General features: G+C 29.2%; 1 protein-coding gene across 1 annotated transcript; it reads right to left on the bottom strand.

The window, feature by feature from the left end:
* Positions 1–851: 851 nt before the first annotated feature.
* Positions 852–11,624, bottom strand: LOC119599713 (COA8 family protein CG14806, mitochondrial). Its single transcript, XM_037949609.1, has 3 exons — positions 11,427–11,624; positions 11,126–11,368; positions 852–1,297 (listed from the first exon to the last, which is right to left on the bottom strand). The coding sequence occupies exons 1-3, from the start codon at positions 11,457–11,459 to the stop codon at positions 1,088–1,090; spliced, it is 486 nt and encodes a 161-aa protein (XP_037805537.1). The 5' UTR covers positions 11,460–11,624; the 3' UTR covers positions 852–1,087.
* Between the last annotated feature and the right edge of the window lie 2,049 nt (positions 11,625–13,673).

Genomic DNA, 13,673 nt, shown 5'->3' with positions numbered 1-13,673 from the left:
TCACTGTTCCAGAATTTTAATTTCGCACAGGAAAACTGCTAGTTTGAACCAAAGGTACGTTCAAACCTACCGAATATTTGAGATAATCTATATATATATATATATATTTACCCTATACCTCTCCACAGAAACAATAGCTTTTTTGTAAACGAAAATCCAGGCCTGTTTGGAAATGCATCACTACACTTTATCTAATTATTTATATCTACCTACTCATTTAATGACTCAGTATTTTTATGATGCAAGTTTTGCCGTTTTTTGTGCATCTTAATTTCTGTAATCTAAAGTACCAAAAGTACCCAGCAAAAACTCGGTATTGGGTTGTACTTCCATAACCACTTACTTTTCAATGACTACTACTTATCGTCTGCATTACTTAACAGTACTCTAGTAATGACTTTCTTATAATCTGATATAGAAGTACTTTATTTTCGGCTTTGTCATTTTGTTTGCACATGTTATTTAATTGCGTGTTAAGAATTGTGTTTTACAAAAAAGAAAACAAAATAAAATTTGTATGTGAAAACTATTATTTGAAGCTAATAAAATAGCTAAGCAGTGGTGCAGTGAGTAGAACGGTTGACTAACAAATCGAAGTCCCTGGTTCGTATTCTAGCTGGCTCTTTTTATTATTAAAAAACAAAACAACTTTCTCAACAACTGTTTTGTAAGAGAATGACAATCCAATGACATCGCCGTGTTAAAATAATGACTTCAAATGCTAATGAAGAAGTAGTGAAAAGAGGTTTTATTACAACGCTGTGATTCATTTCCGAACAGGCCCTTCTACCTGTTCTGGAAATTAATTAAAAAGATAATTTACAAAGGTAAATTAATAAAAATAAGATTTATTATTTTTTTATTTAATTTTTGAAAATATAATTCGTTGTATTTTTATTTGGTTTGAACTCGATCTGGGATTGACGCCGAAACACTTATATTATTTAAAAATAATTCACATTTATAACATACTCATTGGAGTAAGGTATCATATGGTTGGCCATGTCCGACTATACATTCTTACTTGTTTTTAAGAATTATACCGTTAGCATTTCTAATGCGACTATGTTATAAGTAACAATTTTATTTATTTTCTCATTTTTTTAATACCATTTTTAACTGCAACCTGAAAAGCGAGTACCAAAATTTCAAAATTTTTTAAGTACCATGATATATTATATAAAATATGAACTTTCTTATTTTTATCTAAAAACGATTTGTAAAATTCGCTCATCTTGTCAGCAGAAATATCCTGAATTCCAGACAGATTATGCAACCTTATGAAGTCTTGTTTTTCCTGAAAATAAAAAGAATAACTCCTTTTCATTATAAATTTTATATACATATTTATACACAATAAAATTTTATTAAATTAAGTTTGTTGTTTCTCTCTAAGAAAAAACCTAATTCTAAATACGTTTTAGTACGATTTTTTTCAGAAGTGTTATACCAAGTTCACAAGAGCAGTTGAATTACTTAATTCGGCCTCTGAAAGACGATAGCCAATTAAACCGTTTATACGACACATTCGTAATTCGTTTTGACAGTTCATTGCCATGTTGTTTTTTTTATTCATTATTTTGTAATTTTTTTTGGAATATTAGTGTGTGTCTATGATACAAAAATAATGTAACAATTATTTTAACAAATTAAGTTACACAGAAAAAAAGAATGCATAACATGAATGAATTTTGTAATATATTGTATGAATCGAACATGACTTTTTTTTTCCCAAACCATTTTCATTCAAAATATTAAAAGTTCATAAAATGTATGAACTTGTACATGACGGAATTTTTTTAAATTTTTACTTTTTTTCTACGAAATTCATGTAAAATTGCAAAAAAGTTCATTATCTATTAATCTGTTTCCATATTTAGTAGATAGTAATCCTTTATTAGCGAATTTTGTATAATAAAAAAATATAAATTGAAATGCAGAAAAACAAAATGTTAAACAAGAAAACATCATCCAACATAGTTTAGCATCTATTCTTCATAAAATGCCGCCAAATATGTGCACATTTCATCGATTTTAATCTAAAAATCATACAGAATACAAAATTTTCCAACGAAAATTTCAAACATTTTTTTAACAAATAGAAAAATAAAAATAAATTTGAAATATTTTAAGTCAAGGCTTCTAGATTATGTTTGAAAAAATAGAAATTATAAAATTCATACAATTTAGGAACTTATTCTTAAATATTATTAACTTTAAATAATGAAAGCAGTTCATAATATTTATGCTGAAACTTTTTTCTGTGTATATATATTTTCTATTTATTTGATTTTTTTCTGATTTTACTTTTCATTTGTCTCCAACCAATGAAAACAAACAGCTGATTATGATAAATACCCGATATAAGTTAGAGATGACACTCATTCATTCGTAATTCGTACGTAATTCAAATTGAATTACGTACAGCTTGTGTAATTCGCAGCTGAAATTTTGTATGGCCAATCATGTCATTCAGTATGTAATTGGGGGTTTAATGATGAATGAGAGCGTGAATTACGAATAATTGCATCATGTGAACGGGGTAATAATTTTCACTACACAACAGGCGCCCAGTACCCCGTTTCTGTAACTTTTAGTGAGAAGTTCTCACATCGAGAAGTGTGAAACAAAAAATTCCATCGTTTCTCGATTTGTGAGTAAAAAGTGTTTCTGTAACTTAAAGTAAGAAGAGGGTACACGAATTACGTATTTATTGGAAATTTCCAATAAAACTGTTGTCAAAAAAATAAAAATTAAAAGAAGAAAACAAAAATTGCCGAACAAATTTTTAAACAAAGAATAAATAAACAAAAAATATAGAAATTAAATGAAAATTGTTCGAAAAATTATCCCACTAAATTCGCCTTGGCAAATTCTAAGTTTACGCCCACGTACTTTTTTAGCATTTGCTTCTGTATATCCGAAATTCCTCCTTTTTTCTAAAAATTACTTACTAAACAATATTTATTTTAATCTTAATAAATAAATAAAATATAACATTACTTTTTCATTATTTCATAGAATACATGGTTAAATTAAATTTTTTTACTTAAAATTTTACTTTCCGCGCCGTTTTAAAATTTGAGTTTTTTGACAGTTCATGTGAGAAACAAAATTTTCTTACAGAAACACTTTTACTCACAAATTTCCAATAACTTACATCAAAAAACATAAATGACAGATAGTTCTCACAAAATTTTCTTACAGAAACACTTGCAAGTGAGAAATGATATTTTGTTTCAATTCAGAGTGTTTTTTCTTCAATTTCACTGTTTCATGCGAGAAACTTCTCGATGCGAGAGTCACAGAAACGAGGCACAGATAGTTGCACAAAATATTTTGTGTAATATTGGTCGAAGTAATAGTAAATTTTATTATTATAATATTTTTTTTTTAATTAATACATTTAAGATTACAAATTTCATTTATAAAAGTCTTCAAATATTTTTTCAGTGTTTTATATTTATTAAAATTTAAAATTGCTTAATTTATTTTTTAAAACTCAAAATATTGACAGTTTTTTGTTGTTGTGTGTTGATTTCACATAGAACATCCCAGCAAAATATATTGATGTCATACCTTACAAACGACATCTTAATCACATCTAAAAATGCCATTGCATATTTTTTGAATTTATAAACCAAACATATCCTTACAAATGAAAACACAGTTAAAAATAAGGAAAGATATGTAGAAAAGTCACTACAAACATCATATTCGAAGTACTTCAAATTTTGATGAAAACCCTATGAAATTTACTTAAGCGTTCCTTGAAAGAATGTAGTTTATTTTTGACATACAAATATCGGGTTTTTACTGCATCTATGAATAAGATTAGATGTAGTTCAAAGTTGTCAAAAATGAACAACATCCCTCCAATGACACGCAAATGTAAAATTCATAGGTTTTTCACCTGAATTTGAAGCACTTCGAGTTACTACCCAGCAAAAAATAATTGATGTCATACTTTACAAACGACATCTTAATCTCATCTAAAAATGCGATTGCATATTTTTCGCTTCTATAAACCAAATATTTCCTTACAAATAAAAACCGAGTTAAAAGTGAGGAAAGAGATGTTGAAAAGTCACTACAAATAACATATTTGAAGTACATCAAATTTTGGTGAAAAACCAATGAAATTTACATAAGCGTGTCATTGAAAGAATGTGGTTTATTTTTGACATCCAAATATCGGATTTTTACTGCATCTATGAATAAGATTAGATGTAGTTCAAAGTTGTCAAAAATTAACAACATCCCTCCAATGACACGCTAATGTAAAATTCATAGGTTTTTCACCAAAATTGGAAGTACTTCAAGTATGTTATTTGTGGTGAAAATTCTACTTCTTTTTCCTCACTTTTTTTGCTGGGTACCCAAAAGTGTGGAAAAAGATGTAGAATTTTCATCACAATTAGTAACCCGAAGTGCTTCAAATTCAGGTGAAAAACCTATGCATTTTACATTAGCGTGTCATTGGAGGGATGTTGTTCATTTTTGACAACTTTGAACTACATCTAATCTTATCTTTAGAAGCTTTAAAAATCCGATATTTGTATGTCAAAAATAAACCACATTCTTTCAATGAAACGCTTATGTAAATTTCATCAAAATTTGAAGTACTTCGAATATGTTGTTTGTAGTGACTTTTCTACATCTCTTTTCTCATTTTTAACTGTGTTTTAATTTGTAAGTATATGTTTGGTTTATAAAAGCGAAAAGCGCATTTTTAGATGTGGGAACTACCCAGCTAAAAATAATTGATGTCATACTTTACAAACGACATCTTAATCACATCTAAAAATGCGATTGCATATTTTTCGCTTCTATAAACCAAATATTTCCTTACAAATAAAAACCTAGTTAAAAGTGAGGAAAGAGATGTTGAAAAGTCACTACAAATAACATATTTGAAGTACATCAAATTTTGATGAAAAACCAATGAAATTTACATAAGCGTCCCAGCAAAAAATAATTGATGCCATACTTTACAAACGACATCTTAATCACATCTAAAAATGCGATTGCATACTTTTCGCTTTTATAAACCAAACATATACTTACAAATTAAAACACAGTTAAAAATGAGAAAAGAGATGTAGAAAAGTCACTACAACCCAGCAAAAAATAATTTATGTCATACTTTACAAACGACATCTTAATCACATCTAAAAATGCGATTGCATACTTTTCGCTTTTATAAACCAAACATATCCTTACAAATGAAAACACAGTTAAAAATGAGGAAAGAGATGTAGAAAAGTCACCACAAACAACATATTCGAATTACTTCAAATTTTGATGAAAAACCAATGAAATTTACATAAGCGTGGTTTATTTTTGACATATATCGGATTTTTACAGCTTCTAAAGATAAGATTAGATGTAGTTCAAAGTTGTCAAAAATGAACAACATCCTTCCAATGACACGCTAATGTAAAATTCATAGGTTTTTCACCTGAATTTGAAGCACTTCGGGTTACTAGTTGTGATGAAAATTCTACATCTTTTTCCACACTTTTTTTGCTGGATATAGATTAAGAAATATCAAGAAAATTTAAAATTCTTAAGCATATTATTGGTTTCGTCTACCGATTTTAAAATGAAAACAGGAATGACAATATAGTATGTAATGCCGGCCATATGATTTTCTAACCAGTTATGAGTAGAATATGATTTTTGTTGTAATGTTTGGGAGATACATTATTGACCGAACAAACTTATTTAAGTATTCAAATTGGAGGAATTGACGTTGTGGGATTAAATGAAATAATGGAGAAAATTCAACTAGCTAGAATATGTTTAGTTCTTAAGTCAGAACATTTTTTATCTTGAAAATTGTGACCTGTAGTTTGACAGCAACGTGCTATAGAAGCATCAGCAAAATGTGTATTGACGATACAAAGACTACATTACAGAAATTATTATGTTAACATGTTTACGTTGCAAAAATTCAGTCCAAAATTAATTTTAAATGAAAAGTTTAACCATATGGAAATCCATCTAAAATTTCGATCTTTTTAATATGCATGTTATTCCTTCACTAAAAAAGTTACCGCACCAAAAGAGATGAAGTTTTGTATAATTATATAATTTTTAAGATGAGAAAAATAAGTATTTTTGGCAACAGTTTTGCTTTTTTTATTACATTATCTTAAACAGAAAATTGTTCTTCACAACCTTGTTTTTGTGTTTTTAATAAATCGCTATAATATTGCATATTTTAGATAATGGTATTCATTTTTATGAAAATAATTAAAATAATTAAAAAAAGAGCATTTTATAAACTGCTTTCGGAGCGGTAGTTTTTTATATATCGTCATATGAAATCCAAAAAGCCCTAAGTTACATTCAACAAATTTTTCAGTAGAAGCAAAAACCGTCTAAAATGATAAATATACCAAAAATGTTCAACATTTTCTCAAGTTAAGCTTATTTCTTATTGACAAACTATTATTTCAAGAAAAATTTGCAGTTTTTGTTTAACTTACGGAGATATGAAACTTACGCCCTTGAGAATTTGTTTTTTTCTGAAACCCAAAAGGGCGTAAGTTACATTAAAAAATACTAAGTTTTAACATTTTCAACTAAATTTAAATCGGTTTTTGTTGGTCAAATAGGCCAAAACATGGAAGGCATAAGGCTTCTTTGTTTTCATAAAGGTTTTCGGGAATTGGAATTTTTCTTTGAAAAAATTCTAAAACTGTTAAAATAATCTATAAATTACAAGGATTCGTTAAAAGTGGCATTTTTGTTTCATTTGATGCCAACTTATAACATTTCACAGCTTCGAAGTTAAAAATTCAAAAGAATTTGAAAATTTTCATGAATTTTAAGGTAATTTTAATACATAACCTTTTAGAGCCAATCTTTAGGTGAAAGATTAGCGATTAAATTAAAATTAATCCTCGAAAGATGTTTTTGAGTACTCAATTAGTTAATTTTGTTTGCAAGTTTAAGCGCCTAATGGAGGTGGTTTAATCTTAAGCACGAAATGCAAAAGTGTAAACAGCTGATGCAAAAAAATTAATAAAATTTTTATAAATATAAGTATTAAAATGTTCTATTTATTGATTAGTATAAATTATGGACACTTCAAAATACATTTTTTTGTTTTTAATTTAAGTCTTCATTAATTTTCATATTAAATTTACAATTGTCTTCTTCTTTTTTATAAAATATCCCAGCAAAAAATAATTGATGTCATACTTTACAAACTACATCTTAATCACATCTTAAAATGCGATTACATATTTTTCACTTTTATAAACCAAATATTTCCTTACAAATGAAACCCCAGTTAAAAGTGAGGAAAGAGATGTGGAAAAATCATTACAAATAACATATTTGAAGTACATCAAGATTTGGTGAAAGAGTAGTGAAATTTACATAAGCGTGTCATTAAGAGAATGTGTTTTATTTTTGACACCCAAATATCGGATTTTTACTGCTTCTAAAAATAAGATCAGATGTAGTTCAAAGCTGCCAAAAATGAACAACATCCCTCCAATGACACGCTAATGTAAAATTCATAGGTTTTACACCCGAATTTGAAGCACTTCGGGTTACTAGTTGTGATGAAAATTCTACATCTTTTTCCACACTTTTTTTGCTGGGAAACAACATATTCGAAGTACTTCAAATTTTGATGAAAAACCAATGAAATTTACATAAGCGTTTCATTGAAAGAATGTGGTTTATTTTTGACATACAAATATCGGATTTTTACAGCTTCTAAAGATAAGATTAGATGTAGTTCAAAGTTGTCAAAAATGAACAACATCCCTCCAATGACACGCTAATGTAAAATTCATAGGTTTTTCACCTGAATTTGAAGCACTTCGGGTTACTAGTTGTGATGAAAATTCTACATCTTTTTCCACACTTTTTTTGCTGGGGTGTCATTGAAAGAATGTGGTTTATTTTTGACATCCAAATATCGGATTTTTACTGCATCTATGAATAAGATTAGATGTAGTTCAATGTTGTCAAAAATGAACAACATCCCTCCAATGACACGCTAATGTAAAATTCATAGGTTTTTCACCAAATTCTACTTCTTTTTCCTCACTTTTTTTGCTGGGTTGTGATGAAAATTCTACATTTTTTTCCACACTTTTTTTGCTGGGTTGTTTGTAAAGTATGACATCAATTATTTTTTGCTGGGATATATCCTATAGTATAATATTGTATAATTCGTAATACCTTTAATAATGCATTTTAAAATATACATATATAGTGCACCAATGAAAGAAATGTCGAAGTGCTTTACGTGAGTACCTGCCGTGTTGGCCTATCTCACGGTGGACTTTTTCAACCACTGGGTGAGCTTTGTGACGACTCAAATGTTCAATGAAGAAATCAGGTAGCAATTTTTGTACATGGCTAAGCCAGTCCACGTACAAGCACTTTGCTCGAGTACTTGAGCTATATAATCTCTGACCATTGCTGCCCCGTTGTTTAACTTCTGAGATGTAAAACATCACTTCCGTTTACAACCACGCAGATGGAATGGCCTCTGTTGATTCGGCAACAGCACCTAGAGACGTAACCGTTAGACCGAAGTACTAATCCATCAATTAAGCCGAGACTTTGTTCTTACTCACAGTGACACACTGTGGTAATCCTGATATGAATAGAGTTTACTCTGAACATATCTGGACAAGGAAGGAAAATTCAATGGTATCATTTGTATATGATACCTTTCATCTATCATCATTCAACCCAGCACACTTCTCATTCATCCTCATAAGAGAAAAACATACCACACGATTATTCTAGGTAAACGGGTGGGTGAGGCCCGCATACCCCACATTCATCCCGTACCATATACAATTAACACCAACTCATTTCCAACGATTAGTCCCACAGTCACTCCTCTGTGGTATCTGTTGTCTCGGCAACAGCACCGAACTTATCCCGAAATATTGACTTTACCTTACATCGGGGTATAGAGGTGCTCTATACCCCGGGATTGCAATACACCATGATGGGATCCATCATCATGGACACATGCCCAGGGGGGAGTGCACCAATGAAAATTCGCTTAAGAATGTTCTTTGGTTGTAAGCCCTCATTTTAATGCCGAACTATTTTTCCAAATACGAACCCATGTTCGCTAATGTTAAAAACATGAACCAGTTTATTATCAGTTGAACCCATGCATTTACTACTTTTTTGCATGTCTTTTTTTGCTGGGTATATGCAGTAAAAATCCGATATGTATGTTAATAACCACGTTCTTTCAATGACACGCTAATGTAAATCTCATTGGTTTTCACCAAAATTTGATCTAGGTACTTCAAATATTTTATTATTTTGTAATAATTTCTACATTCCTTTCCCCACTTTTAATTAGGCTTTTATTTGTAAGAAAATTGTTGGTTTATAAAAGGGAAAAAAATAGAATGGGTGTCTCAGTTTCTGATATTTGTACTAGTTGCAATTGTACTGAGGATTGAGCTCACATCATTTTTAAATGTCATAAATATGAGAATCAACGGAGCAATTTTCCTTCAATTAGTAGACACAACCAACTTTATGAATTCATTGAAAGCGAGGGGGATGGATAAAATCACTCATATCATTGAGTTTCTAAAATCCATAGATTTGGCACTTTAATGAGGTTTTTTACAGAAGTTATATACATATGTATAATCTTATATATACGAAGTATATATTTTGATTTGTATTTATATGTATATGATCCTTCACTATGAGTAAAGGGACTCATCATCATCTCATTTGCTCATCATGATATTAGAACATATGAGCTAGTTTTTTTTGGCTAAAATTGGTGATGGCGTTGTATAATTTTAATTACAGGCCAAATAAATCTTAGGTTTGGATACTAAGACCGGGGTTTTGAGTTGGCAATCAAATGGCAATTAATAATTAGGTTAGTTAATCTAAAAATAAATTTAATCCAATGTTAATACCATTTGATGTTTTTGAGTACAATATTAAACTTCGCAGTGTTGCTATACAAAACAACAGAAAATGTCACTGTTTGTTATCAAAACAATGAATATTTTATAAAAAAAGAAGAAGAAAATTGTAAATTTAATATGAAAATTAATGAAAACTTAAATTAAAAACAAAAAAATGTATTTTGAAGTGTCCATAATTGATACTAATCAATAAATAGAATATTTTAATGTTTATATTTATACAAATTTTATTAATTTTTTTGCATCAGCTGTTTACACTTTTGCATTTCGTGCTTAAGATTAAACCATCTCAATTAGGCGCTTAAACTTGCAAACAAAATTAACTAATTGAGTACTCAAAAACATCTTTCGAGGATTAATTTTAATTTAATCGCTAATCTTTCACCTAAAGATTGGCTCTAACTTAAAAAACAAACAAAAAGGGAAAAATCTGTTGTCACATTTTTAGATGTGAATAAGATGTCGTTTTATTTATATTTAATAAACAAATTGTGTTACCGTGAATCCTGTAATTTATGATAGTTGATAATTTTGTATATAAAATTGCCTTTAATATTTTATGTTTTTGTAAAAAGGAGCTTTTGTTTTTTGTTAATGATTGGAGGGATCCAATTTTTTGTAGACATTTGTTTTGATGCATTCAATCAAAATCATCAATAAAATCGAACTTTTAGTTTGCCGTTCGCTTTTTAAAAAAGGGAACTTGTCCATTGCTTTTCTCAGCTGAGAGGAGATACATTTAGTTTTTAGTTATAAGATTTTTATATTGTTAGGCCTAAGAATACTGATCTATTATTTTAAAAAACGTATAAACATTTTTCTGTTGCAAAGAGCACAAAAAATACATATGTATGTATGTACATATATGCATAATATGAATAATTTGTACATATATGAATAATTTGTTTTGTACATCCAAGACATAAATTAATTTATTTCATTTACGAGCACACACATCAAAAAACATAATGAGCATAAGTTGACAGTCAATATCAATGAATCTGTTTACTTTTATGGTCCTAAATGGACAAAATTGTTGACGGCAGTAGGTATACAAATTTCACGACAAAATAACTCTTCCCTATTCTATTTTCTGCTAGAGAAGCAACATAAAACCACAAATAGCAACAAAATTCGAATGGATTTATGGACGCTGTTCACGTTATTCTTACCTCATAAAAGCGTTTATTGTGATTTGACCAAAACGATTGATTCCATTCTTCTACTTCAATTCGTTTTTCTCGTAGCTGCATATCGAGGAAACTTTCATGTTTTGCGATGCAGCGAACATAGGGTCGTAAATTTGATTTCTTATCTGGAGGTCCTATGTAGTCATATTTAATTAAATGAGGGTCTGGTTTGTCGTGAAAACTTTTCAATTTCTGTTCTGATTTGGAAGAATACTTTCTTACATACTGCAACAATAAACATTATATTAGAATTTTGGTATACTAAGAAACTACATTATCTTACATTAAAAATGTTTTTATTACAACATTTACTCATAATTTTTCAAATAATTTTATATATTAGGCTTGAGATGAAAATAAATAACGATTTAAGGTCCAATAATTGTTATCGTCCTGAACAAAACTTATTACTTAAGAACCCACAATTCCAACAGCTGTTTTTATTTGTTGTGAGGAAAGTTTCTGTAATTGGTGGTATAAGTGTGTATCAAGGTGAATTCAGATAAGGTGGTGGTCAAGTTATATTAATTATAAGCAAGGCCAGGGCATACTTAGAAAGGAGACTACATCACTACAACAATACAAAAACAACATGTATCGTGTTTTAGACGCACATAAAGAAAACAACCCGACGAAAAATAAAACAAACCGTAACAGCTGTTTTAACAAAATAAACATTTTTTTTGGTGTGGTGAGTTATTTTTGTTTACAAATATGTGTTTCTGCACGTGGAAAAGACGAAAAACTCGTTTTCATTATTTACATTTTCAATATGTGTTTATGCACGTGGAAAAAATTCAAAAAAATTGATTTTCATGATTTACATTAAAAAAAATATTTTTGATCAATTAAAATATGTGTATAAATGTGGAAAGGAACAAATCTGATAAAATATAAATATATTTGGGATTTTGCCTTTTAATAAAAAACATTCAAAAAATGTTACTATGGTCATATATATAAAATGATATATAACTGCTATCGGACGATCTTGTGCACGATAAAAACCTATATAGAACTTTAAGACGGATGGCATACATTTTTTTCCGGATTTCATCGTTCTAGGGTGTGTACTACAACAACAAACTTTTTTTTACAAAAAATGTTACTATAGACGTATATATAAAATGATATATAAGTGCTATCGGACGATCTTGTGCACGATAAAAACCTATATAGAACTTTAAGTTGGAAGTGTAGAAATCGGATGGCATACATTTTTTTCCGGATTTCATCGTTCTAGGGTGTGTACTACAACAACAAACTTTTTTTTTTACAAAAAATGTTACTATAGCCGTATATATAAAATGATATATAACTGCTATCGGACGATCTTGTGCACGATAAAAACCTATATAGAACTTTAAGTTGGAAGTGTAGAAATCGGATGGCATACATTTTTTTCCGGATTTCATCGTTGTAGGGTGTGTACTACAACAACAAACTTTTTTTTTACAAAAAATGTTACTATAGCCGTATATATAAAATGATATATAACTGCTATCGGACGATCTTGTGCACGATAAGAACCTATATAGAACTTTAAGTTGGAAGTGTAGAAATCGGATGGCATACATTTTTTTCCGGATTTCATCGTTCTAAGGTGTGTACTACAACAATAAACTTTTTTTTTACAAAAAATGTTATTATGGCCGTATATATAAAATTATATATAAGTGCTATCGGACGATCTTGTGCACGATAAAAACCTATATAGAACTTTAAGTTGGAAGTGTAGAAATCGGATGGCATACATTTTTTTCCGGATTTCATCGTTCTAGGGTGTGTACTACAACAACAAACTTTTTTTTTTACAAAAAATTTTACTATAGCCGTATATATAAAATGATATATAAGTGCTATCGGACGATCTTGTGCACGATAAAAACCTATATAGAACTTTAAGTTGGAAGTGTAGAAATCGGATGGCATACATTTTTTCCGGATTTCATCGTTCTAGGGTGTGTACTACAACAACAAACTTTTTTTTTTACAAAAAATGTTACTATAGCCGTATATATAAAATGATATATAACTGCTATCGGACGATCTTGTGCACGATAGAAACCTATATAGAACTTTAAGTTGGAAGTGTAGAAATCGGATGGCTTACATATTTTTCCGGATTTCATCGTTCTAGGGTGTGTACTACAACAACAAACTTTTTTTTTACAAAAAATGTTATTATGGCCGTATATATAAAATGATATATAAGTGCTATCGGACGATCTTATGCACGATAAAAACCTATATAGAACTTTAAGTTGGAAGTGTAGAAATCGGATGGCATACATTTTTTTCCGGATTTCATCGTTCTAAGGTGTGTACTACAACAACAAACTTTTTTTTTACAAAAAATGTTACTATAGCCGTATATATAAAATGATATATAACTGCTATCGGACGATCTTGTGCACAATAAAAACCTATATAGAACTTTAAGTTGGAAGAGTAGAAATCGGATGGCATACATTTTTTTCCGGATTTCATCGTTCTAGGGTGTGTACTACAACAACAAACTTTTTTTTTA

This window comes from Lucilia sericata, unplaced genomic scaffold (genome assembly GCF_015586225.1).
Source record: "Lucilia sericata isolate MDLA Ls3-8-SP2 unplaced genomic scaffold, ASM1558622v1 Contig000085F_arrow, whole genome shotgun sequence".
In the NCBI taxonomy this organism is placed as follows: domain Eukaryota; kingdom Metazoa; phylum Arthropoda; class Insecta; order Diptera; family Calliphoridae; genus Lucilia; species Lucilia sericata.
This window is presented reverse-complemented; position numbering and strand designations above follow the sequence as displayed.

Excerpts from the sequence above, each read along its gene's own strand:
- LOC119599713 (XM_037949609.1), bottom strand. The coding sequence starts at position 11,459 with ATGAGTAAATGTTGTAATAAAAACATTTTTAAT. Across the intron at positions 11,369-11,426 it reads GTAATAAAAACATTTTTAAT|TATGTAAGAAAGTATTCTTC; the intron begins GTAAGATAATGT and ends TTATTGTTGCAG. Across the intron at positions 1,298-11,125 it reads ACAATAAACGCTTTTATGAG|GAAAAACAAGACTTCATAAG; the intron begins GTAAGAATAACG and ends TTTTATTTTCAG.